The sequence below is a fragment of the Castor canadensis genome, chromosome 13 (assembly GCF_047511655.1).
Source record: "Castor canadensis chromosome 13, mCasCan1.hap1v2, whole genome shotgun sequence".
Classification (NCBI taxonomy): domain Eukaryota; kingdom Metazoa; phylum Chordata; class Mammalia; order Rodentia; family Castoridae; genus Castor; species Castor canadensis.
This window is the reverse complement of record NC_133398.1, coordinates 48134009-48158662: the sequence shown is the minus strand read 5'-3', so window position 1 is coordinate 48158662 and position 24654 is coordinate 48134009. Positions and strand designations below refer to the sequence as shown.

The window sequence follows — 24654 nt, the reverse complement described above, 5'->3', positions numbered from 1 at the left end:
GATGCAATATCTACATCCCAACCTTTCAGTAGAGATGAAGTGATTAGAAGTATATCAAGGTAAACTCTAACTTAGAAAATAAGTATTATAACCAAAAACATCATCAAATGATTTGCTACTTATACAATCATATAAGATTCTATTATTTTAGCAAGTATTAACATAATCAAAATTTTGAAGTTTTCAAAATGAAAACTAAATCCCATTTAGGTTGGCAAAATTAAAAAAAAAATCACTCTTTGATTTTAGGCTCGATATTCCTTTTATTAAGTAGGAATTATTGGCATTTATTTTAAAATACCTTGTCATTGTAATTGAATTAATATTCTTCTGCTTTTGTTCATTTTGGGGATGGGATAGAAAATAAAATAATTTCTCAATATTTAATGTCCCAAACCATGTTAATATATCCAAGCCCAATCTGAAACTGTAGTTAGGAATATTTCAGTGGGGTTTTTTTGTTTTCCTTCAAAACTATTTAATCATGCAAAGTTTCGAATTTAACAAGTAATCAGAATTTGTGGAGAATATGTGGAGGGTCTTTTTAAATCTTGTAGACTGTCTCACATTTTCTATTATTTGATTATCAGTTTGTTTCATTTTGGACCGAAGTTTGGAGTCAGACAGATTTTAATTCAAATCCTCTCTTCATGGTTTATGAGCTGTCTGATCTTGGCTATTTAGTTAGCTAGGCAAAATAAACCTGCTACCTAAAGTGTTTTGAAGAGTAACAGATAATATACACAAAACATTTACCTATATGACTGGTTCCTAATGGATAGACAATAAACGTCCCCTATTAAAGTTAATTTAACTTCTTACCTATCTTAGATTATGTATTTGATTCATGAGATACACATTAAATTGAAAATTAATTAGAAGTACTAAATGAAGCTTATTTTTCATTTTAAAATTATAGTGTTACTTCAGCTATTCCTTTTTGCCACTTTTCTAACAGGTTCATTTCATGTCCTATGTCTTGCTCAAGGGGTCAAACCTGCTGTGTAACATAACATTAATTACCTGGCCCTCCGTCCATCTCTGCTCCTCCGTCGCACCCACTTTTCTCCTCTGGATATGAATATATATTCACTCAAAGTAAAGCAGTGTTATAGGAAACAGTGAATAGTTCTAAGAAAATTACTTACTTGAAAACACAGTTTTGTCCTTATGAACATTACAAGCTTTCTGCTACTTACAAAATGTATTCTGAGGTTTAGCAAAATCAGGACTTGGTCACTGTGTTTCTAATGTTTCTAATAATTCTAATGTATTTAATCACTTAAATACAACATTTATACATTCTGCAAAAAGCATATTAGAACTATTTGTGTTTTCTAGAAATAATAGCGAATAATGCTACCTTCTGATATGAAGAAATTTTCATATTGAGAATATTTAGAACCCTAAAATTGGCACAAAATTATTGAAATTAGTGAGGGATAATATCAGGAAGATATGGCATTACAAGTTGAAGTACCTTTAAACTATATACACTGTTAATTATGATTAAGGAGATAACTTTCAACTACCCAATTTATTTTAAATAGCAATGTTTTATGGGTATCTTCCACTGAAATATTATTTTCAATGTGTAGGTAGAAACTAGAATAAAGTTGAAGGCTTCTTTGAGATTGGGTATGATTAAAATAACTCTGATTAAAGATATTTTCTCAATTACAGTGTCAAAGTAATCCAATTTACATATATACAGGGCTTACATTTGCTTACAATTATCTATACAGACAGTATAGATAATGAATTCTTACTTTAGTATTATGTAAATAAATATAGTTCAAGATGTTTATTTAAAACCAATTAAATAGCTATGAAAGCTGAGTAGTAAGATCCAAAATGAAATTATATAATTTAAGAAATTGTTACCTATCTGTCTATGGTCTAATAACCGTACCAAAGAAAAACAAATTTCCTTATTGAAATTCTTGATACTATGAATATAAAATATTACATTCTAATTCAAACTCTTCTGAGTTTTTTTTTTCACAAGTTTTATAGACGTGATTCTTCTTCTACAGAAGAATCTGTAATCTACCAACAGATTAGTAGTTTAATTGGTCATTTGGTTTAGAAGCTTTCAAACTGAAAATCACGTGAAGGCTAGAAGTTACAAATAGCAAGACAGAAGCAATACTGGTGACTTTGGAGGCTGGCTTTACACAGAATCACTTTCCTGTGACAGCCTCTGGGAAATGATAATAGGTTGTCATAGAATAAACAAAAAGTCAGTTGTTCAAAGAAGTTGTTTAAAATATACGCCCAATAAAACACACTAATCTTTATTGCAGTACAATCTAAAATTTTTATGTTTCCTATGGTCACAGTAAGTTTATAAATACTCAAAATATTTTAGACCTTGAAAAACATAGGCACATGCAATCTTATCAACACACATAGAAATTAAAGTTAATAACTCACTTAACAAAATGAAAACAAATTCCTTTTGGTGGTATTATTGTTTCCATTCCATCCTTCAAATTTGAAAATTTAGGTGGCTTTCCTCATCACAGACTGTATAGGCCATTCCAATATAGGGCATCCCAGTCATCTCCATGGCAACATAGAGATGGCTGTTAAAAGGCAACTCGATAAAAGAAAAGTTTTAGGACTACTGAGCACTATTAATTCTTTTTTAAAACTGCCAATATGGCCAAACAATTTAGAATTCTCCAGAGCAAAAGTTGGGCTTTTCACCAAACTTGGTATTGGTAACTTTGCCACAAATACTGAACTGCATAGCCATTCCCAGAAAATCAATGCGATAAAAGAGTAAGGCTCAGAAATCTTTCCCTGGCATATATTTCCTATTTTAAAACAAATAAAAGGAATTCAGAAAGGATTCTGAAGAGGGACCCTTAAATGAATCTGTACTTTAGTTTTTAAGGTGAGAGAAAGGAGCAGTTGTAAGAAAGGTATAAGAGTACGACTTTCCAAAAGTACTATTTGTTATCATTCAGCTATTAAAATTTGTCTAAGAATGATGGCTTTTAATGTTGCTACCTGAGGAAGTATGAGGAAGAAAGGGGAAAGTCTAACAGTGCAGGTGAGGACATAGAGGTAGCTGTACTGGCTAAGGGTGACCCCATTGTTCCTTTTCTCCTTTAGGATTTCATCAGGAATGACCCCCACTACTGTGACAAGTTCAGGAAGTCAGAGCTGCAAGGTTCTTTTGAAACCAGACAATAACCCAACTCCCTAGGCCTCTTCCCTACCTCTTCCCTACTGACTGCTAACTCTCACCGACTTTAAATGCAGCAAGGCCATTACCATCCCAGTAGTATCAAATAAATACAGAAATCATAGTAGAGAGAAAAACAAAATTAGAAGTACTGTTTTCTGTTTGTTTAGTCACCCCCTCCTCCCAGCCCCCAACCCTTTGTGTGTGTGTATATACCTTAAGCCACCCACAGACAGAGCATACAAGAATAAATGGTAATTTTTGGTTTAAAAGTTCACTTACCACAGCAACCTCATATTGCTTTGTCATGCTTTTTGCACTTAATTTTTCAAAACTGCTTGTGCAGGGCGCAGAACTGGGAAGGCAGGACTAAAGTATCTCTAGTAATCACAACAAAAAGGAGAGAACATACACCAATCAGAATTACATTTAAATGCACAATCAAACCCCAGAGCAAGACTCACGGTTCAGACCAAACCAGGGAGGGATAGGGGGTGGAAAAAGCCAAGCGAACAAAACAAAAGGTAAAAGGGAGAGTTGAGTGATTGGAGGGGAAATTGATCCAAGCCGCCTTTTGACTAAGGACGGGCTCAAAACCACCAACAGCAACACCCCCCCCACTCCCGCCCCCAGCAGCCCCGCGGTTACCCGAGTGACTGCACTTGCCTCCAGCCAGCTCAACTGCAGGAGAGGAAAGCCCCATCTAAGTTCACTAAGCCCTGCCACAGTCTTCACTGCCTGATGGGTTCCTTCAGGAAAACACTTCTAGAGGCATCCATCCACTTGAGGTCTGGGCTGAGCTGCTGTGTGGAGCTTCTGCAGCCCTGGCTGCTGCGAGTAGCAGCTGCTAGGATCCGGGCCGTCTCCTTCCTGCCTCATTCGCGCTGCACAATAGCCCCGGCTGGGTGCACCTCATTAAGCCAGCCCGAGAGCCCCAGGAGCAGGGCAGGCAATGTGACAGCGCTGCCCCTTTGTAATGACTGTGTGATGGATGCAACCGAAGGGTGGGGTCTGGGTGGGTCAAAACTGTTAATGACAGTATGTATCATTCTGTCTGTCCTTCAGGAGAGGGAAGCCCCCTGCTCTTCCCCTAGGACTATCTCTCTCTCTCTCTCTCTCTCTCTCTCTCTTTCACACACACACACACACACACACACACACACACCCCTCTCTTTTTCCACCTCCCTATATGGTATTTTCTGCAGGCAGCGTTCAAATAACTAGGAAAACCATCGGGTCACTTCCAGCCGAACCAAACAGTGACTTTATCCAAACACTGAAGGGGAAGACCCTAAAACCGAAAACTGAAGGCTGAAAGCACAAGAGGGGCGAAGATTGGGTGACGTTGGGTGGGGAGTGAGCGGGACATTCACTGGTCAATAGTTTCTCCGTCCTTCACTCAGTGCGCCTTCGCGAGGCGTGACAATGCTGGGCTGCTGCTCCCCGCGCTCCTTTGGGGTTAGAATCACCTGGAGGGTGGGCCGCGGGATAAGCACCTGCAGGGCGGGCTGCGGAGTGGACACCTGGAGGATGGTCTCACAGGGTGGACACCTGGAGGACCGCGGGGTGGGTACCTGGAGGGTGGGTTGCGGAGTGAGCACCTGCGGGACCGCGGGTGGATACCTGGAGGATCTCAAGGTGGTTAACTGACGGGCGGGTCGCGGGGTGGACAAAGGCGAGTAAAACCAACCCAAGCCTCCCTCCCGCGCGCAATCTGCAGGAGGACGCCCTGCTCCCTGACCCCGCGGCCGGCGGGCAGGAACCCGCACCCAGAAGGGAACCCACCTGGGAGGGCTGCCGGCGTGCAGGGGGAGTAGCTGGGTCTGAAGCGGTCGGGTCAGGAGAGGAACCTGGACTCCCTAGGGACCAACGTCCCGGTAGGTGCGCTGGGAAGTCCCGAGTGAGGGACCGACCCACACCTCTCTCCTCCAACCCACCTATGGACCTGACACTTCCACCCGGAATCACTGCACCCAGGGTCTCACCCAGGCTGGCCCAGCTGGCCCCGGAAGTGAGAAAACATAAAAATGCCTCTTCCCTCGTTCCCTTTGTGGGGAGTCTTGGATCCTTGCTGCTTTCACTCTGCCCGCCCCTAGTTGAAAAACATCCACCGGTATTTTTTCTCCCCTTTCAATTTTGTTAATGGTCTCAAGAACCAAGTTCAGTGGCTCCAATTTGTCATTTATAGGAAAGGCTTACAGGATACCTTATTTTCCTGCGTGGACAAATAGGCTGTTACACCCAACTTTCCTTTTCCAATTTACCATGGTGCTATACGCTCTGGATGTGGCTGCAAAGCAGCTTCCTAACTTCCTGAGTGATTTCTCCAGAACCGCGTGGATGATATTTATTTATGTTTATTAGAGGTTATGGAGCACCACCTCTCTGACACTATGTAATCTACTTCTGTTTTCATCACTGATGCCTTATAGCAGCTAACAGAAAGCAAGAAGCAGAGAGAAAACAGGGCATTTATAGCTAATGAAGCATCTCTCCCTTTTTATGTCAGCTGTTTACTTATTAATCACTTAAAAATTGTGTATTTATGTTGTGCAGCCTGTTCTAAGCCATGGGAAAGCACTAAAGAAGATTTTATGCCACTCCTCAAAGAGCCTCTGATCCATGAGGAAGGGGAAAGAACCAGCAGCTCTTAATTGCTTCTAATATGAAACTACTTTTAATAGATTGGAAGGAGACTTTCAGCTAAGGGGAGGAAAGGTGTGGTCTTGACCTCATTTGGTTCCTTTAGGTCCTAAACCTTTAAGGTCACACAAGTCTTTCCCTTTTTTAACCAATTACTTTGTACAATTTTTTCCAATTCTGTATTTTGAAGGAAGAGCCAGACTTCAGTTCATATATTCCTACCTAGGATTAATGAATGGCAGAAGTTGGGAAAGGGAGAGGGGGGTGGAAAGGGAAGAGACCAGTAGGAATTGGGACATATAAATTAATTGCCTAATTAATTAATTGATTAACACCAACTTAATAAAGCTTGCCTAGAAGAAACCCTCAGAGATATACCTTAATGAATAAGAATAAGAATTATTTTTAATTATATGTAATTAGCAAAATAATTGTTTCTATGTAAATTGCTCTTAGGGGCTTCTGCAAACATTTTTTCAAATATTTCCTCTTACATTGTTTTACTAGTAGTTTGCATAAATTTATAAAATAGTTGAGGGTAGAGATAGTGAATGGATTTTGTAGTATGTCATTAAGCATAATATAATAATAAAGATTTGTAATTATTAAAGGTCTCCATTTCCTCAGGACCTAGCTGGTCAAGATACAAAGTACTTTTCTCTGACCACATTCTCCTGATTGAAAACTACAAGGATATTTTTGGAAAAAAATATCCATTATCTGGCTGAGCAAGTGTTTTTGTTTGTTCATTTTGCAAATGACTTTTGAACAATTTGATTTTGAAGCCCTTCTGGAAAATATTTACTTTTACTAAGTGCATTTTTTTGTGATCTCCCTTTCTGCTCCTTCAACCTAGAACTTGGAGTTGTTAGTAAAGGGAAAATGGATAGAAGGGGAATGCTGACTATGGAAGAACAGTATTTTCCTTGACATTTTGAAAAACAGATTAAAGAAATGAATAATGAATTTAGAAATTGGGTCTTTTAACAGAGGAAAAACATAAGATGTGATACAAAACAAACAAAAAAAAGTAGCCCCAGTAAGTATATACATTAAATGTATTAACCTTGTGAAAGATAAGATTACACCTAGGAGAAGTTAACACAGTTGGATATTATTAAGACATATCCATGCACTCAGCATTAATAAGGAGAACTTGAGCCTAGGGCGGATGACAGTTGTACTGAATTTGCAAATTTGCAAGAATTATACACCTAAATATAAATTAACATTTTCCCAGGATGTAAATATATCAAGTCCCAAGCAAAACTGTAGCTATGTTTAAAAAAAAGAAAAACTACTCTCCTGCAAAGATATTTATCCTGTCAAAAGTTCCTAGCCTATTCCATAGAATCTATATAAATAGTATTAGTACAACTTTAAAAGATTATATTTAATACCTGAACAAAGCAATGTGTTTCATTTTCTCTTTTTATTAGTGTGACTATAGGCTTGATTTATTTCAGGCCCTGCTCAGTCTATGGAAGGGAAAAAGGGAAAGATATGTATTTTTTTTTTGCATACATCAAGGACTACATTATAGTCAATAAAAGCACACCAAGTCTGGAAAATATATAAGGCAGGTATTAAATAAGCAATTCACTGTCTCTAACTCTGCCACCAATGGGTGAATGTTGGAAGCCATGCAAGGGCTTCAGTGACCAATGGGATATAAAGGTTAATTCCAGGTGACCTTGGCTCTCTCCTTGAAGAATTTTCTCAACAAGTTATGTTATGTGAAAGAACAAGATCCTTGTGTAAGAATCTAATAAGGATTTTAAAGATTCTCCAGCATGCTGCCTTCTAAGTGTTCAATACTCAGTGCTTGGGAAAGCCTTTGTTTGCATGCTGATATGATTTCTTTACCCATGTTAGAAAGCAGGGTTTCTGGAGTCCTACAGAAACGGATTCCAATCCTCATGAGCTTGGGCAATTTTATTAACCACTCTAGATTCTACTTCCCTCTTTAGTAAAATTAAAAGAACAAAGATCAACTCTCACAGCTGTGATGATTTAATGATACCAAGTGTGAAAACATACTGCTTAGGAAAATGTCAGCCCTATTGAGACAGACCTTGTAATTTGGCTAACTCCACATGAATTCTCAACCCCCTCCTTCCTTTTTAACTCTAATTTAGGGACTAGAAAATTGAATGTTTGATTTCCCAGTTTTCTTTGCAGTTTATAGTGACTATTTGACACAGTTCAGGTGAATTAAACACATATTTGCTAAGGGGTCTTCTGGAAATATTTTTTGCCTTCATGATGAAAGAGGAATACACACAGATGCTACCAGCTTTCCCCTTTGCCCTATTCTATTCTTCCTGCCTGGAATGTTATGTGATGTCTGGAGGTGGAGCAGCCATCTTGCAAACATGAGCAATTTGTATGAATTGAAGGCCAGTCTCTGAAAGAGGGTGAAGAATGATGGGAGCAATCTTTGTTTCTGATGGCATACCTGGACTGGCTCAATTAATCTGCGACTACTTCCTATTAGAGTTTTTGCTGTATATGAAAAAGGAAACTGCTTTATATTCAGGATATATGTGGCTGGATTCTGCAACTTGAAACTTCTGAACTGACACATCTGCTTACTGTTAGATTTTTCTGCTTGTAAGTAAAATCTACCCTGATTATTTATATGACCCTGAATGTCAGTCACTGTGGAGAATTCCAGTTAAAAGATTTCTGTGAAACTCTACCCATAACCAGGTCACTATTATTGGATTTGATGATGTGCTCAAATGGTTGCTCCAGAAGTGAGTTTGTAAGGACCATTTTTTTCATATAATTTTTAAATTTTGTGTTCAAATAAACGTATTGCAGTGTATTCACTTTTGGCTGGTTCATATCAGAATATTCAAGAAGACTATAAGTGCTTATTTATTTAATTAATGGCCCTAGTTTGCTGCCAGAGTGCTAGACAAATTTAAATGCCCTCTCTATATTTAAATATCTTTTTCTAGTCATGTTCAGAAACTGAATCACAATTTCAGGGAAGGCAGCAATATAACAATTTTTTTTCAGTACTGGAGTTTGAACTCAGGGCCTACACCTAGAGCCACTCCACCAGCTCTTTTTTGTGAAGAGTTTTTTTAAGATAGGGTCTCAAGAACCATTTGCCTGGACTAGCTTCTAACCAAGATCCTCCTGATCTCTGCCTCCTGAGTAGCAAGGATTACAGGCATGAGCCACTAGCACCAGCTGCAATATAGCAATGTTAACATATGTGTCATCTGAAGACTGGATTTGATTTAGGAAAATATCCAAAATTGAACAGAGTCTAATCTAGTAAGATAAGTGAACAATCACTTAAAAATTAGATAAAATAGGATGGATTTTGTTTATTTGTTTGCTGAAAGAAAGGAAGGAAGGAAGGAAAGAAGAACAAAAAAGGAAGGAAGGAGGAAGGGGAGAGGGAAAGAAGGAAGGAAGGACAGAAGGAAGGAGCCTCAATTATGTGTGTAAGACTTAAAGCAGGTCTAAAAATGTGTTGTAGAATGGTGGCATTCAAGTAAGCATACATCTTCCCAAGGTGACTGCTTTGGAGCCCCACATCCCTGGTCACATGTGTCAGCTAAACCATCAGTTTCTGAGATATGTTCAGCTACAGTTTGTTTGCATAAGCCAGATGTTTCCTCTTCACCTTTCCCCTTCTATGCTGTGATAAATTTCTTATTCTGCAGTAGGCTCAGTGTTCAACTAATTCAAGTCAATTTTGCAGTGCTATCATTTGACAATAGTTGATTTTCATAGAGTACAAGTAGCAAGACAGAATAGTGCCACAGATAATATAGTAAGATTTTGAATTTCATTTCAGCTTCAACCTTATTTCTTACTAGTTATGTGATTTGTGTGGTTACATATTAATTTAAGCTTGTTTTTTAAATCTATAGAATAAGTACAAAAATAGGACCTACCTATAAGAATTGTCATGAATATTAAGTAGCAAAATAAAAAGGGGTTGTATATGTTGCTTGGGATATAGTAGGTAATCATAAGCATTACATATGGTAACACCACGTTAGGCCAATAGTGAAATCTCTGAAATACTTAAAATATAAGGGATAATAAGCCCTTTGTAGGCATTGCTGCTAAGAACTGCAACTCTGAAAATAATGTAGCTGATAATAATGTAGCTGATTATGAGCTAACTGTAGTCACTTGGTATGAACTGATCTGGACACTTATTATTTTGTTTGATGTAGAAGAAAGAAATTTGGTCCTGAACAAACCAGTCCTGATTCCAGTGTGTGATTATAGGTAAATCTCTTATACAAGTCTCATTTTTCATAGCATAATGCCTGTATTCTCAGGGATATGTTCCCCCCAAAATATGGGTAAGTACTTGGTAATTAACTTCTGTCCCCTTGTTAATAAAGAACAGAAAACTAGATGCATTTTCTAAGAATGAGGAAATCACAATTAACTTGGAGTTTGCAGAAGATCTCCAGAGATACTTTATTACTTGGAGAACTAAGATGAAAGTAGAAGGTAGATGACTGTTCATTTAAATCATATGTGGTTATGACATATCAAGCAGAGGTAATTATACAAAAATTGGAGTTTGAGTGCAAATTACTCAACATGCAAGACTGGACTGCATGTATACAATGAGCAAGTACCATATGAATGTACCTTTCAGTTATCCAATTAATTTTTAACAAAAAAGAAAAGAAAAGAAGAAAATAGAAAGACAATAGGATCTTCCCCTCATTGACCTAATTGTGGACAGAGATAGAATGTGAGTTACAAGGAGAGACATGAGAAAAAAAAATCATCCAGTGTTTTTCGATTGATTGAGTTTATTATGTGTTTGAGAATAGAATCTCAGAGAAGACCTTTTTTTTTTGAAAAAAAAAAAAAGGAAATGGAAAAATCAAAGTCTTCTAAAAAGCATGTATTTTTAAGATTTGTTGACAAAATACCTGACATAAACAATTCAAAAGGAGGAAAGACTTATTCTGGCTCACAGTTTGACAGGGTTCTGTCCGTGGTTGCTTGGCTCTGTTGTTCCTGGATCATGATGACGCATGACATTATGGCTGGCTGGGAGCCTGTGGCACAACAAAGCTGCTCACCTCCTGGTGGCTAGGAAGCAGAGAAGCATACAGGGAAGGGCCAGAGATAAGATTTACCCTTCAAAGTCACACCCTCAGTGACCTACTTCCTCCAGCTGGGCCTACTTCTCAATTGTCCATTCACCTGTGAAGTTAGAGACCTCAGGATCCAGTTGCCCCTTACAAAGCCCCTTAGCTGGCAACCAAGACTATAACTCATGAGCCTTTAGGGACATTTTTAGATTCAAACCATAATAAGATTTCATATTTTGGTAGGAGAGGAATATACCATGAGTAATATATTTTATGCCATGCAGGAAACTAAGTTTGCTTAGAAGAAAAGTTACACATATATATTATTTAACATATTACAATAATGTATATAATAACATCTCTCTCTCTCTCTCTCTCTCTATATATATATATATATATATATATATATGTATATATGTAATTTTTTCTGCATAGAGGAGATACCATTGCTGACCAATGGTTCTCAAAGTGTGATCCAAAGTCAGCACCATGATTACCTGGAAAATTGTTAGAAATGCAAATTATTGGGCTCGATCTTAGATTTACTCATTTAGAAATTCACGTGGGCCAGCAACCTATGCTTTAAATAAGCCTTCTAGGAAATCCTGGTAGATGCTAAGATTTGAAAACCACAGCTTTAGTCTTAAGCATAAGAGTATGTCCTTTATAATATGAGTTTTCTGTTTCTCTCATCAAGAGAAGGATTCTAACAGAGTGTCAGTGGCTTACACCTGTAATCCTAGCTACTCAGGAAGCAAAGATCAGGAGGATCACAGTTTGAAGCCAGCCTGGGCAAATAACTTACGAAACCCTATTTTGAAAAATCCCATCACAAAAATAGGGCTGGTGGAATGGCTCAAGGTGTAGGCCCTGGGTTCAAACCCCAGCACTGCAAAAAAATAAAAAAAATTTTAAAAATTTTAAAAAGAGAAGAGTCTCTGGCCTCACCCTTGAAATGTGGGCTTTGTAAAGTGCTTTGACCAACAGAAAGTGGTAGTAATGATAGCATGCCAGTTCTGAATGTTAATCCCAAGATTCAGTCACTTTTCTGCTCTGTTGGTACCCCTGCACTGTGTAAACCATCCTAGAGTGGCCTAGTAAACTTGTGCAGTCAACAGGGAAGTCAGCCCACTTGTTCCTGCAGAAGCCTGCTAGACCAGTCTACAGATGGCCAATTTCAAAACATGGAAGAGCCCAGTCAAGACCAGGAAAGTTAAAATCAGACAGCTGATACTGAATCATGCCAGCTGAGAGCAGAAGAACGGTCCTTGAGTAATTGTAGATGCTTGTTTGTTTAAGCTACCAAGTTTCAGTTTCGTTTGTATACAACAGTATGTGATGTAATACACCCTACCCCAATGTATAGGCATTCTAATCTTCAAAATTTTTACAATGCTTACAATTATAAAAGCCTAACAACATTTTAATGAGGTTATGTCATCATGTTATTTGTAAGATGATAAATTTTATTACTATGGACAATTTTATTAAGATAATTTTGAGGATTGCCTTACAATCTATATATACCATTGCTAATTCTTCCAATAATCCTACAAAGTGGATTATTAGCCCCACTTTACAGATGAAGAAATTGAGAGTATTAGAAGTTGAATTATTATTATACTCATTGTTACACAGTAAGTGGTAGAGCTGATATGAGAATTCATATCCTTTTGATTCCAAAATTCCTATATTTTCATTCTACCACAAAAGTGGGAGCTAGAAGGTCTGTAAATGCAAACCTCTTTATTTTTATATAAGGAAACCAAAGAAGTGCAGTAAATTGGCTAAAGTCATTTACAATATGAAGTTTTCCATCTTTTGTTTTTGGTGACTGAATCCAGGGCCTCATGCATGCTAGGCAAGCTCTATGACACTGAACTGTACTCTTGGCACCCTAACGTTTTGAATCTTTATAATGCCAAATACTCACCTTTGATTAAAAAACAAAACAAAACAAACAAAAAAACCAGATACCCCGAACAACCTGAGAGTGTTTTGGCCTGGGTAGAGGAAACCTTCTTCCTTCTGTTCTCCCTCATCCTCTTCATGTCCTCTTTCTCTCCCTCTTCTACTTCCTCCTCTTCTACTTCCTTTCCTCCTCCTCTTCATCTTTTTTGTTTGTTGGTTTTTGAGACAAGGTTTCACTATGTAGCCCAAGCTGACCTCAAACTTAAGATCCTCGTGCCTCAGTCTCCTGAACACTGGGATTACTATGTACCATTACACCTGGCTCAGAATATTAATTTTTAAATGAACATTAATAGATGATTCTGATGCAGGTCGGTCATGAATTATTCCAGAAAGGCTAAGTCAGATTAGTTGTAGACCTAGGACTCAAATCCTGGTCGTCTCACTCCTAGTTATACCAGCTTTAAACTACATCAGTGATTTTTTAATAGAGTGGTTAGATAGATTCCCTCTGGTGGTACAGTGTGGGCAGGAGATAACATACAATGGAATAGTCTCAGGGGCTTTGTCAAACCACCCCTTCATGATGTGGCAAATCTTTTCCACAAAGGTTCTAGATGGGAACACTTGCTATAGTAAACCACTATTATTGAAGGGTTTATGGAATCTTCTCTAGTCCTCCAGTGTATAGGGGTTGATAACAAACAGCAGCAGTAGCTGGGGAATGGTGACACTTGAGAAATCAAGTCAGGATGATGTTAAGTTTGAGGCTAGACTGTGTTCTTCTTTCTCAAAAAACAAAACAAAAATAGCAGCAAGGAAGGTTGAAAAGTAGTACTCACTGTGTTATGCTGCCTTAATTAGTTTATCTGGTTAAATTTACTCTCATCCAGTAAAATCTAATAAAGAAAGGCTTAGTAGGAATGAGACTCACAAGTATGTTTTAAAGTATATAATGACAAGTTTGGCTCTTGCTCACATAGCTGTATAAGACTCCCTGATGGGAACATCTAAGTCTAACCCACATTTAAATGACACTACCTTTAGGTAAGAACAATTGCTAATCTTTACATTACAGTTTTTAGCTTAACATTGAATCAGGCAAAAAGTTTTTCTACTTTGACATAATTTTCTAGTAAACAACCTCTTGCCTTATACTCCTTTTTCTTTGCTAATGTGTATTAACTTCTTGTACAATTAACTGATTGGTATTCCCATGCACAAATATTATTCATTACCTGCCCTAGTGCAGGATACTTGCCTTTCAACTTCCTGCCTTCCCTACCACAATGGATTGAAACTTCTGAAACTGAGTCAAAATAAATCATTCCACACTTAGGCAATTTCTCTTAGATATTTGTCATAGTAACAGAAAGTATGGGTAAAACAGAAAAGTGGTACCAAAGGAGTTGGGTTGTTGCTGTGACTAAACCTGACCATGTGGTTCTTAGGCCTTTGGAATTGGTTTGTGGGAGGAATTTGGAAAAATTTGGAGAAGTAGGCTAAAGAAAGACTAGTATGCTGCAAACAGAGGTTAATGGGTGATTCTGGTGGGAACTCAGAAGACAAAAATGCTGAGAGAAATGTGGACAGTAAAGACTATGTTCATGAAGTTTAAGAAAGGGACAAAGACTTTATTAGGAATTAGAATGAGGCCATTCATATTGTATTTCGACCATTTTGTCCATGTCCTGATACTTTGTGAGATGCTGAATTTAAAGGTGATGGATTAAATAATCTGGTGGAGGAAATTTCAAGGCAGCCCAGCATGCAGACTAAATGGTATTACTGGCTGCTTTTACCCAAATTTATAGTGAGAATTGAGAATAAAAAGCAGAGCAGAAAAATCCAGTCTGGCCAGAAAATTAAAATGGTTTAAAATTTCAGTCAATGAGGGTGTGGCTGTTAAGATTAGTGCCATTGAAAAGAAGCCAAGTACTTTGCACTGTGACAATAGGAAAGATGCCTTGAGGACATCTCAGGAATTGACCAGACCCTACCCATTGCAGGCTCAAGGATGTACAAGTTTGAACTCATTTGAAAGACTTTGCTTTGGAAATGATCTCCTGGGTGCTTTCTCAACAGGTCTGCCTAGGGAAGTGTTTCCCTCACATTCAGCTATCCAGGCACTTTGAAGTCACTGCAGCTTGGTCCCTGGGGTCTGGTGGTTTGGGAGACATATGGAATGTAGTAATTACAGGGAGATGGAGGCTTCACCCAGATTTCAAAGGAAGGCTTGGGAGGCCAAGCAATGTGTAGTTGGACCAGAATCCCTGCAGGCAACCTCTGAAAGGGCAATGCATGAACCTGTGAGGGTGAAGCTGAAGACACAGTGGAGATACGAGGAAGTTAGAAATGCCAAGAATGTGGAATGTCTGTCCAGGAATATTGCAGGTAACAAGTGGAGCCAGCCCAAGAGATGGACCATATGGGTTACAACAAGTAAGGACTCTAAGCTTGTTGGAACTCACTGCATGATACCACTTGCCCTAGGTACTGCAGGACTTAATATTTGCCCTTCCAGGTTTAGTGTTGATATGGTCCCATGTCTTCTTTCTTTCATTCTTCCCTTTTGGAATGGGAACATTTAGCCTGTACCACTGTAACCTGGGAGTATGTAACGTGGTTTTGATTTTACAGGGGCTCAAAGCTAAAAGTTTGCCTTCACTCTCAGAGGAGGTTTTGAAATTGGCCTTTTGAACAACATTGGAACAGTTAAGATTAAGGGGGGACTCTTAGAGATGGACTGGATACATTTTTTCATTGTGGGATGAACATGACCTTTGGCCCCCCAAATGTTACGGTTTGAAAATGAAATGTCCCCCTGCGATTATGTTTTGTGGGCTTTGTTGCCATCTCAAAGGCTTTTGGGAAATGATTGGATCCTAAGGACTTAGGTCTAATCAATTGATTAATCCTTTGATGGATTCATAATATGCTGGTATTATTGGAAGGTGGTAAAAGGTAGGGGATGGGCCTAGTTGGAGGAGGTAGGTCAGTGGAGGGGTGTCCTGAGGGCCATGTCTTGCCCTGGCTCCCTCCTATATTCCCTGTTCTTTGCTTCCTGTCCTCCATGAGGTGATCAGCTTCTACCACAAGCTCTTTCTGCCATGATGTTCTGCATTGCCACAGCCCTGAAGCAGTTGTGTCAAGCACTATGGACTAAACCCTCTGAAACTATGAGCAGTTTATGTCAGGTGTTGTGTTACAGCAATACAATGTCTTACTAATGCATTTGCCAAATGTATTTGTGTCTTTTCCTTTCCACTCCCTTTTCCTCCGTATGCACTCCCACCCAAGATGAAAGATTGAAATCTTCTTTGAAATGTCTGTCCTTTGGATAGTGAACCTCTTGCCTGCTTTGTATGTTCAGACATCAGTCTTTTTTTGCACAAGGCAGACTCTCTCAATGCAGTTATTCCATCTACCACCAAGGCCTCGGAGGGAGGAAAATAACTGAAACATGAGTTATAGGTCTGGCCACAGGGTCCAGAGGGCAGTCTCTTTTTCATTTTTTTGGTAGCACTGGGGTTTGCGGTCAGAGTTTCATGCTTATTAGGCAGGTACTCTATCACTTTAGCTATCCTTCCAGCCCTCCTTTTTCATTTTTGAAATTCTGTGGCTTCTATGAAGCCAAGCTACCCAGAAGAAGCAGTGAGGTGCTGACATCAAACAAGTCATCCTAGCCAGCTACTTTAAGTATTGCCTAATACCTACTGTACATTCATGGACATTCAGAAACTTTGTACAGGGGGAAAGTTTTAACTTTTTACTTACTATGTTCATTGCCTATTGTTTGCTGTAACAAATTGCCACAAACTTGGTGATTTAAAACAATGCAGCATAATGACAAATGTTTGAAGTTCAGAAATACAAAGTGGGTGTCACTGGGTAAGTCCTGCTGGAGTCAACAGAGAAGAATCTGTTGTATTGCTTTTTGTAACTTTGAGAGGGCAGTCAAATTCCTTGGTTGGTGGCCCATTTCATTCTTCAAAGCCATAAATAGAGTGGGGGGGGGGGATAAGTCTTTCTGCCATTGCTTCACTCTGACACTGACTCTGCTGCCTTCCTCTTGGAATTCTAAGGACCCTTATGATTACATGGAGTCTACCCAGATAATCTAGGGTAATCCCCTCAGTCTCAAGGTTATATGTTTAGCAAACTTAATTCCATTGGCAACCTTAATTACTGTTTGTCACATATTTACAAGTTCTGAAGATTAGGGTGTGAACATTTCTTGGGGTGGGGCATTATTCTGTTTAGTACATCCACACAGCAAGGGAACAAATCCTCATGATAAGTGAGTATCTGTAAAGACATCTATTCCCTAAGATTCTCAAAGACAAAATACAAATAAAAACATGCCAGGATCTTTGCCCTTAGGGAATCCATATAATGTACTGAAAATTCTGAGGAGATTGAGGAGGGAATTTCTATGTATGAATGAATCGTTTCAAAAGCACATGTGCTTTTGTAGTTCATGTTCTGTAAGTATTGGTTTTCACCTGGAGGTATATCACACCTATTTGTATGAGGAGAGGAGAGCATTTATTAAAAACCAGTCACTCAAAACACCCCCTCAAAAGAAATAGGGATCAACTCAAATGAAATGAATGTAAGTATAAGTAAAAGAAACAGAACAAAAGACTTTATGAAAATAAAAGCAGGGTTCTATTTTGTATACTTACAATAATGTAATAATTCTCAGTCTTAAACCTTCATCATTTCCTCTGGATCACATCTATGCTGTTGATTTAGCAGCCAAGTCTGTAATTTAAATGCTTGGGCTTATTCTGCATGCTAAATTCTGTTTACAGAATCAAAGGATTTTCAAATAGAAGTGCTTATCTGGAATTTGGAGATGAGATCTATACAAGTGCAGAGAAAATCTTAAGTCTGAAAAATAATTACATTACAACACTGTGTTTATTGAGCTCAAAATCAGTTTGTTGAAAAAATTAAATGTCTCCCTGTTTTTATCTTTCTTGTTCATTTTTAAAAGAAAAATTACTTTATTGATTTTGTAAATATAACACTTGCTCATTATAATGAGTTCAAGTCATGCAGAAAAGTAAAAAGCAGTTTTAAAAACAATCATCCAAATCCCTTTTTACCATTATTAATATATTATACATGCTATTTTTATAAATATATATTGAAGTAGGAAGAAGTCAAATGAAGCTGAAATGAATTGTAGTGGTTTGTTAAACTTCAAATATATGTTGCATTCAGAACAGGTATCTTATTTCTTAATAGACTCTTCTATAGTTAAGAAAAGATTATTAAAAACATGAAGATATTGAGATCATAGATTTAAAATCTACATCTTCTGATTGTAAGTGGTGTCAGTTATTCTGCCATCATTCAGAGAAGGCAAATAAATGATACCACTTACTTCTCCCTTCCCCTTCTCTCACATCTTCATCTTGTTATTTGTATTATTACTTATATATTACCAAGTTTTATGCATTTATATTACATTTTGTGATTATTAACTATATTTAAAATTAATTCAATATTCACCTAAGACCTTTTATGCATTTCCCCCTTATCTTATTTTTTAGAGGTAGGGGTTTGAACTGGGACTTCCACTTACTCGGCAAGCACTTGAGCCATGACCCACACCTGTTTTGCTTTAGTTTATTTTTCTGGTATGGTTTCAGGCTTTTTGCCTGTGGCTAGCCCCAGATAAAGATGCTTCTAACTCTAGCCACATGGCTGGGTCATAGGTGTGCATCACCACACCACATGTAGTTTTGTGTTTGAGGAGTTGTCTGGACCTCCAGTACTCAAGATTGGATGAATCTGGGCTGTCTACTACCACTTTTCACATTTTGTTTAAGGTCTCCTACCAAAGCACCTATTTGGGTAGTGGTTTTATAGCTCACTTTCTTTGGGGATATGCTTAGTACTAAGATATCTGGCTGAACAGTCTTTCTGGATGTCCTTATGCATGTCTGTAAATAAGATTAGCATTTAAATTAATAAACTGAGTAAAGCAGGTTGCCTTCCCCCATGCGAGTGTCTGAATGTAACAAAAAGATGGAAGAAGGGAATTCACTCTCTGCTGCACTATTCTGTCTAGAGTACTGCCTTTAGACTGGAACCACTGGCCCTTTGGACAGAGATTGAACTATACCACTGACTTCTCAGGATATTTAGTGTGTAGATGGCAGATCATAATACTGCTCAGCCACCACAATTGCTTAAGCCAATTCCTCATAATAAATTTCTCTTTTACACATATATATGATGTATGATATATACATATGTGCATAAAGATATGTGTGTGTTGTGTTTTTTGGAGAACCCCAACTATTACAGTATTGAAAGAGATCCATTAGCACTTCAGTTTGGTACCCTTTCCTTAACTCTCTCAGTGCTAGGGGAGGTAGAGCCACTTCTCTGATGAACAAGGTTGCCTCTGGCCTGTTTGGTAAATCTATCTAATCTTGGTTTTAGTGGTTGGCCTATTTTGCTTTTGTCTTGAGTTATATCAGTAACTTAGCCTTTTAAAGTTATAAATGTAATATTTATGTCTCCTACATACCTGTACCTAATGTTTTTCCTCATTATTTTCTCCTTTAGAACATAGTAGGCCTTAAAGACCGTTAGATCCCAAAGGTACAGTTTGGGTGGGGTGGGTTCGATGGAGTTGATGTTAAGCTATGTCTAGATTCCTCTACTTATTTCTTTGTTCTATTTATTTTAATGATCTTGGTCTGTGACTTTGATTTGATCATTTTATATATAGAGCTGCATTCATTTTTTCCCTTAACTTATTAGTTCTTGAGTAGGTGTTTCACAATACAAAATGAAAAAGATACAAATGTGAGTACAGTGAAAAGACAGTATCTTACCTATTTCTGCCTGCCATCCATAAAGATCTTCTCAGGAAGTGTTTTCTGGAGGGGTGTGTGTGTGTGTGTGTGTGTGGTCTTTCAGTTTTTGTTTGTTTTGATGTGTTTTTTCAGAGCCTGGGATCAAACAATTCAAGGTCTCAGCTCATGCTATGCAAATTTAGGATTATTGAGCTATACCCCGAGACCTTTTTTAAGTTTTAGTATAAATAGTATCACTTTAAAAAAGCTTATTATGTGTTGAAGGCAATTCCATGTAAAAAATTCCATATAAAAACAACTGCTGCACTCTTTTTAATTGTGTTTGATATTTCATTTTATATCCATTTATAAATACGTAACTCAGATGTACAAGGTGTGATAAAAATAAACTTCTATTTCACTCGCTGCTCTTTCAAAGTTATTCAGTGGACATAATCTTCCCCTGCTCCTAGGTGGAAACTTGAGCAGACCTTTGTGACTTTTTTGGATCCATTTGGGAAATGAAAATCCTGCAGTCACTTTGTCATAAACACAAAAATCAGAATGCACATATCACAGATTGTTCAAGATTCAGAGATTAGCAGTTCAAAATTGACTTATCACATAATATGCTCTCCTACCAAGCTTCCTGTTGGACATCTGCCTAGGAAAAGGGAAAGAGTTCTGATGAGAAGCTCTTATTCCCATGGAGCCCCTCCAACTTCTCTTTCCACCCCTTGGAATTTGCTCATTTCTATGCCTTTCAGGGTCAGAGCTGGGAGGATGGAGAAGGGCAAGTCATTTGGACAGGTCCCACCCAATTTTTTTTTTTTTTTCTGAGACAGGGTCACATAGCCTAGGCTGGCCTAGAATTCATAAACCTCCTGCCTCAGCATTCTTAGTGCTGGGATTGCAGGTATGCACCACTGAGCTCAGCTGTGACTGGTCCCTTTTGAGCTGCATTCCTTCATAACCTGTAGACTTAGAATAAAGTGGACTTGCCCTGGTGTGCTTCTTAGAAATCCCCTAATGGGCCCACCAAACAGTCTTCTTTCCATGGGTCATCCAGCTTGTCCTTTGGCAGGCTCCATTCTGTTTTCCATTCTGGCCCTCTACCTTACAGAGTGGCTCAGTGATGAGTCCCCTCCTCCTTTGCCAATCACCCACATTCTTCTTGGGCCAAACTAAATAGGGCCTCTACTTTTCTCTCCTGTCACTAAGCCAGTGCTTGGATTCGTATCTTTCCCCTTGACACTCTGGGGATAGCTGGTCACGCTTAACATAGCAAGTGGTAGTTAGTCTTTTCCTACTCTCTGAAATTCTCAGATAGTGAGGTGCCCTACAGAAAACACATCTCAATCTCCCTCATTGTCCAGTGAAAACTCCTTTCTAGTACCCTGATGAATCACCTTGGTACCCAACGCAAAAGGAAAAATGTTCACCTTTCATGTATTCATTAAAATACCACTCCACATTTTGAACCAAGTGAAAAAGAAAAAAAACTCCTCCCTTCCCCCCATCACACAGGACTATACTGAAAGCCTCATTGTTGTCCATTCTGTTCACATGCTCTTGTCAACCCACATAAACATGCCCTCTGGTTATGGTTTGATATGAAGACTGGTACTGGAGGCTTGGCTTCCAGCTGATGGGTTTTGGAGAAGGTGAATGGATCATGAGGGCTCTAACCTCATTGGTGGATGAATCCATGGAAGGATTAAAATTTGATAGTATTATTGGGTGGTGGTGGAAAGCAGGAGGTAGACCTAGTGAGAGGAAGTAGGTCACTGGGGGTGTGACTTTGAGGGATGTGTATTCTCTCTGGCTTCTCTTGCTCTCTCTCTCTCTTCCTGGCTGGACTGCCTTGAGGTGAGCAATTTTGTTCTACCACACCCTTCAGCCATAGTGAACTGAACCCTCTGAAACTGTGAACCAAAATAAATCTCTCTTTCTTTAAGTTCTTATTAAGTATTTTGTCACAGTGACAAAAAGTTGCCTAACAGCTATACTGCCCTGAAACCCAGCCTATATGGCAGTAACTATTCCACTTTACAATAAGGCAAAGTCATAAACCAAACAAACAATGACAGCCTGTTTATATTTAAATTTTTGGAGTTTTGTTCAACATGAATTGCTTTTGCATTATTTTTGATATTCAAAAATCTTGTATTTAACTATTATATGTCTTCATTAGTGTGTTTTGGAATCCCTTATATTTTTCATAACTGATTTATTAAGATATAATTTATATATCATAGCATTCACCTGTTAAAAGTATATAATTGGATGGCTTTGAATATATGCTGAGAATTTTCAACTATCAGAATTTTAGAACATTTTACATCACCACATAAAAATCACATTAGTAGTCACTCCCCTTTCTCCTATCCCAGCCACTAGGCCTAGGTAACCAGTAATCTATTTTCTGTTGTTACTGATATACCCAAGAGAAACTAAAACATATGTCCACACAAATGTACACAGCATTACTGCTAATAGTCATAGCTGGGTTATGAATTTGCACCTGCTTCTTCCTTACATCCCTTCATTCTCCCTTCACATCAATGCCACATTTTTCTCTAAGGAAATTGCTTCACAAAATCCTCCCTCTCTCTATACTCTGAGCTATTTTGAGAGCCTTGATCTAGCTGAGATGTCCATTCATCCTCAAATTGGTTCTGGGTAGGCAATGAAGATATAGTAGAGGTGAGAATTTTGAGATACCAATTCTAGACATAATCTAGGGGGTTCAGTTACAAGTGAACTAGCTACTTACAAGTGAAATTGCTTAAATCCTCTGAATTTTAGCTTCTTATGTAAATTTAAGATAAAGCATTATATTCTCTTGGAGTGTTAAAAGGTTTAAAGCAATCAATTCATACAAGGTAGTTGTAGTAATGCCAAATACTCAAAAAAATTAAATGTATTAGTGATTGTTTTTTTATTATTATAAGAAGCATATATCATAAATTTATCATAGTGTTAAATATGTTTACATTTTTTGTGAAGCAAATCTATAGAACTTTTTCATCTTGCAGAAATGAAACACTATGTCCATGAAATGACAACTCTCCTTATTTCCCCTAACAGAAAGATGTTCATTTCATGGCTGTTAGGAAGCAGAAAGCAAGACAGGAAGGGGCCAGAGATAAGACATATCCTTCATAAGCTGTGAGTGGTGCTACATGCCTGTAGTCCTAGCACTTGGAAGCCTGAGGCAGGAGAATACAAATTTGAGGCCAGCCTGCAGTACATAGTTTCAGGTCAGTCTGAGACACATAGCCAGACCCTGTATGTATCTAAAAGAAAACAAATAAACAAAAACCCTTCAAAGGCACATACCCAACAACCCACATTCTCCAACCAGGTGCCACCTCCTATAGCCCATTCTATATGAACTCATCAATGGATTAATCTCATGATCACCTCTCAATAGTGCCACCAGTTGGCAAATAAGCTTTTGACACATGAACATTTTTGGGAGATACTTCATATTCAGACCATAGTGTTTATTTATATGGTATCAAGTGGCAGATTTCCTTCCCTTTTAAAGCTACAGATTATTCCACTGTGAATATATGTCACATTTTGTCATCCATTCATCTGTCAATGGGCATTTGGGTTGCTTCTATGGCTTGACTATGTGAATAGATGTACTAGAAACACAGGTGTGCAAATATGTCTTTGAGACCTTGCTTTCTGATCTTTTGAACATATAGCTAGAAGTGGGATTGCTGGATCATATGGTAGTTCTATTTTGATTTTGAATTTTTTTTTTTTGGTGGTATTAGGGTTTGAATTCAGGACATCGTACTTGCTAGGCAGATGCACTACCACTTGAGGCACTCTGTCAGCCCGATTTTTAAATATTTGAGCAACTGCCATACTGTTTTCTATAGCTGTTGCACCATTTTACAATTCCTCCAACAGTGTGCAAGTGTTCCAACTTCTCTATATCTCCACCATCACTTAGTTTCTGTTTTTTGAATTGTAGTCATCCTCAGGGTTGTGAGGAGGTCACTCATTGTGGTTTTGATTTGCATTTTTCTTGTGACTGTGAATATTGAAAATCATTTCATATGCTTATTGGCCATTTATACATCAGTTTTAGACAAATGTCTACTCAAGTCCTTTGTTCATTTTAAAATCAACTTTCTCAATTTTCTGTTGTGTTATTATAGGAGTTCTATATATGTTCTAAGTATTAACGTTTTTCTGATACACGCTTTGCAAATATTTCCTTCTACTCATAGGATGCTTTTCATTTTGTTGATTATGTTCACTGATGTACTAATGTTTTAAAGTTTCATTTAATTACCTTTAAAAATATACTTTGCTAATTCTACATAAAACAATTTGTCTTTGGAACTTTGTATATAAGTCAATGGAAACTTGTTTTGTATCCTGTAGTATTTGTTTAGTTGGTTCCTTATTGATCGACATTTAAGATTTTCTGGTGTTTTGCTGTTATCAATAATTCTGTACTTCCTTTGATTTTTTCCTACTATTTTTTGCAGTACTGGGGTTTGAACTCAGGGCCTAGGCAAGCATTTTACCACTTGAGCCACTCCACCAGCTCTGTATTTCCTTTAAAAGTCATTTTTTTGTGTGCAAGAACATCTGTAGGGAAAGTGCCTATAAGTACAATTGTAGAACAAAATGTTTTATACTTTTGAGATTTTGGAAATATATAATAATTTACACTCCTACCAGAAAATTATGAAAATGCCTATTTTTGATTTAGAGGACAATACAGTACACTGTGTAATCAAACTTCCTGTTTTGTTTATCTGATAAATAAAAGTTGTATCTAATTGTCACTTCATTTGCCTTTCTCTTAAAATGGAGTAAGATAACTTCATAATTTAAGGTCTTAGTTTTTCTTTTTCCATAAAGTGGCTGAAAGGGTTTCTGCACATTTTTAGAGACTGTTTTATTTTTATTTTTTAATATTAAATGATAAGAATTCTTTACACATTAAAGAAGTCAA

At 37.8% G+C, this 24654-nt stretch overlaps 1 protein-coding gene across 3 annotated transcripts in view; it reads right to left on the bottom strand.

Moving 5' to 3' along the window:
- Elavl2 (ELAV like RNA binding protein 2) overlaps positions 1 to 3589 on the bottom strand; it is a 153189-nt gene extending 149600 nt beyond the window's left edge. The window contains exon 1 of one of the 3 annotated variants that reach the window (XM_074051705.1): positions 3479 to 3589. In XM_074051705.1, coding sequence (XP_073907806.1) covers positions 3479 to 3505 — 27 coding nt within the window. In that variant the 5' untranslated portion in view covers positions 3506 to 3589. The remainder of the gene's footprint in view (positions 1 to 3478) is intronic. The other 2 variants (XM_074051698.1, XM_074051693.1) reach the window with 2 other exon arrangements.
- Positions 3590 to 24654: the final 21065 nt, after the last annotated feature.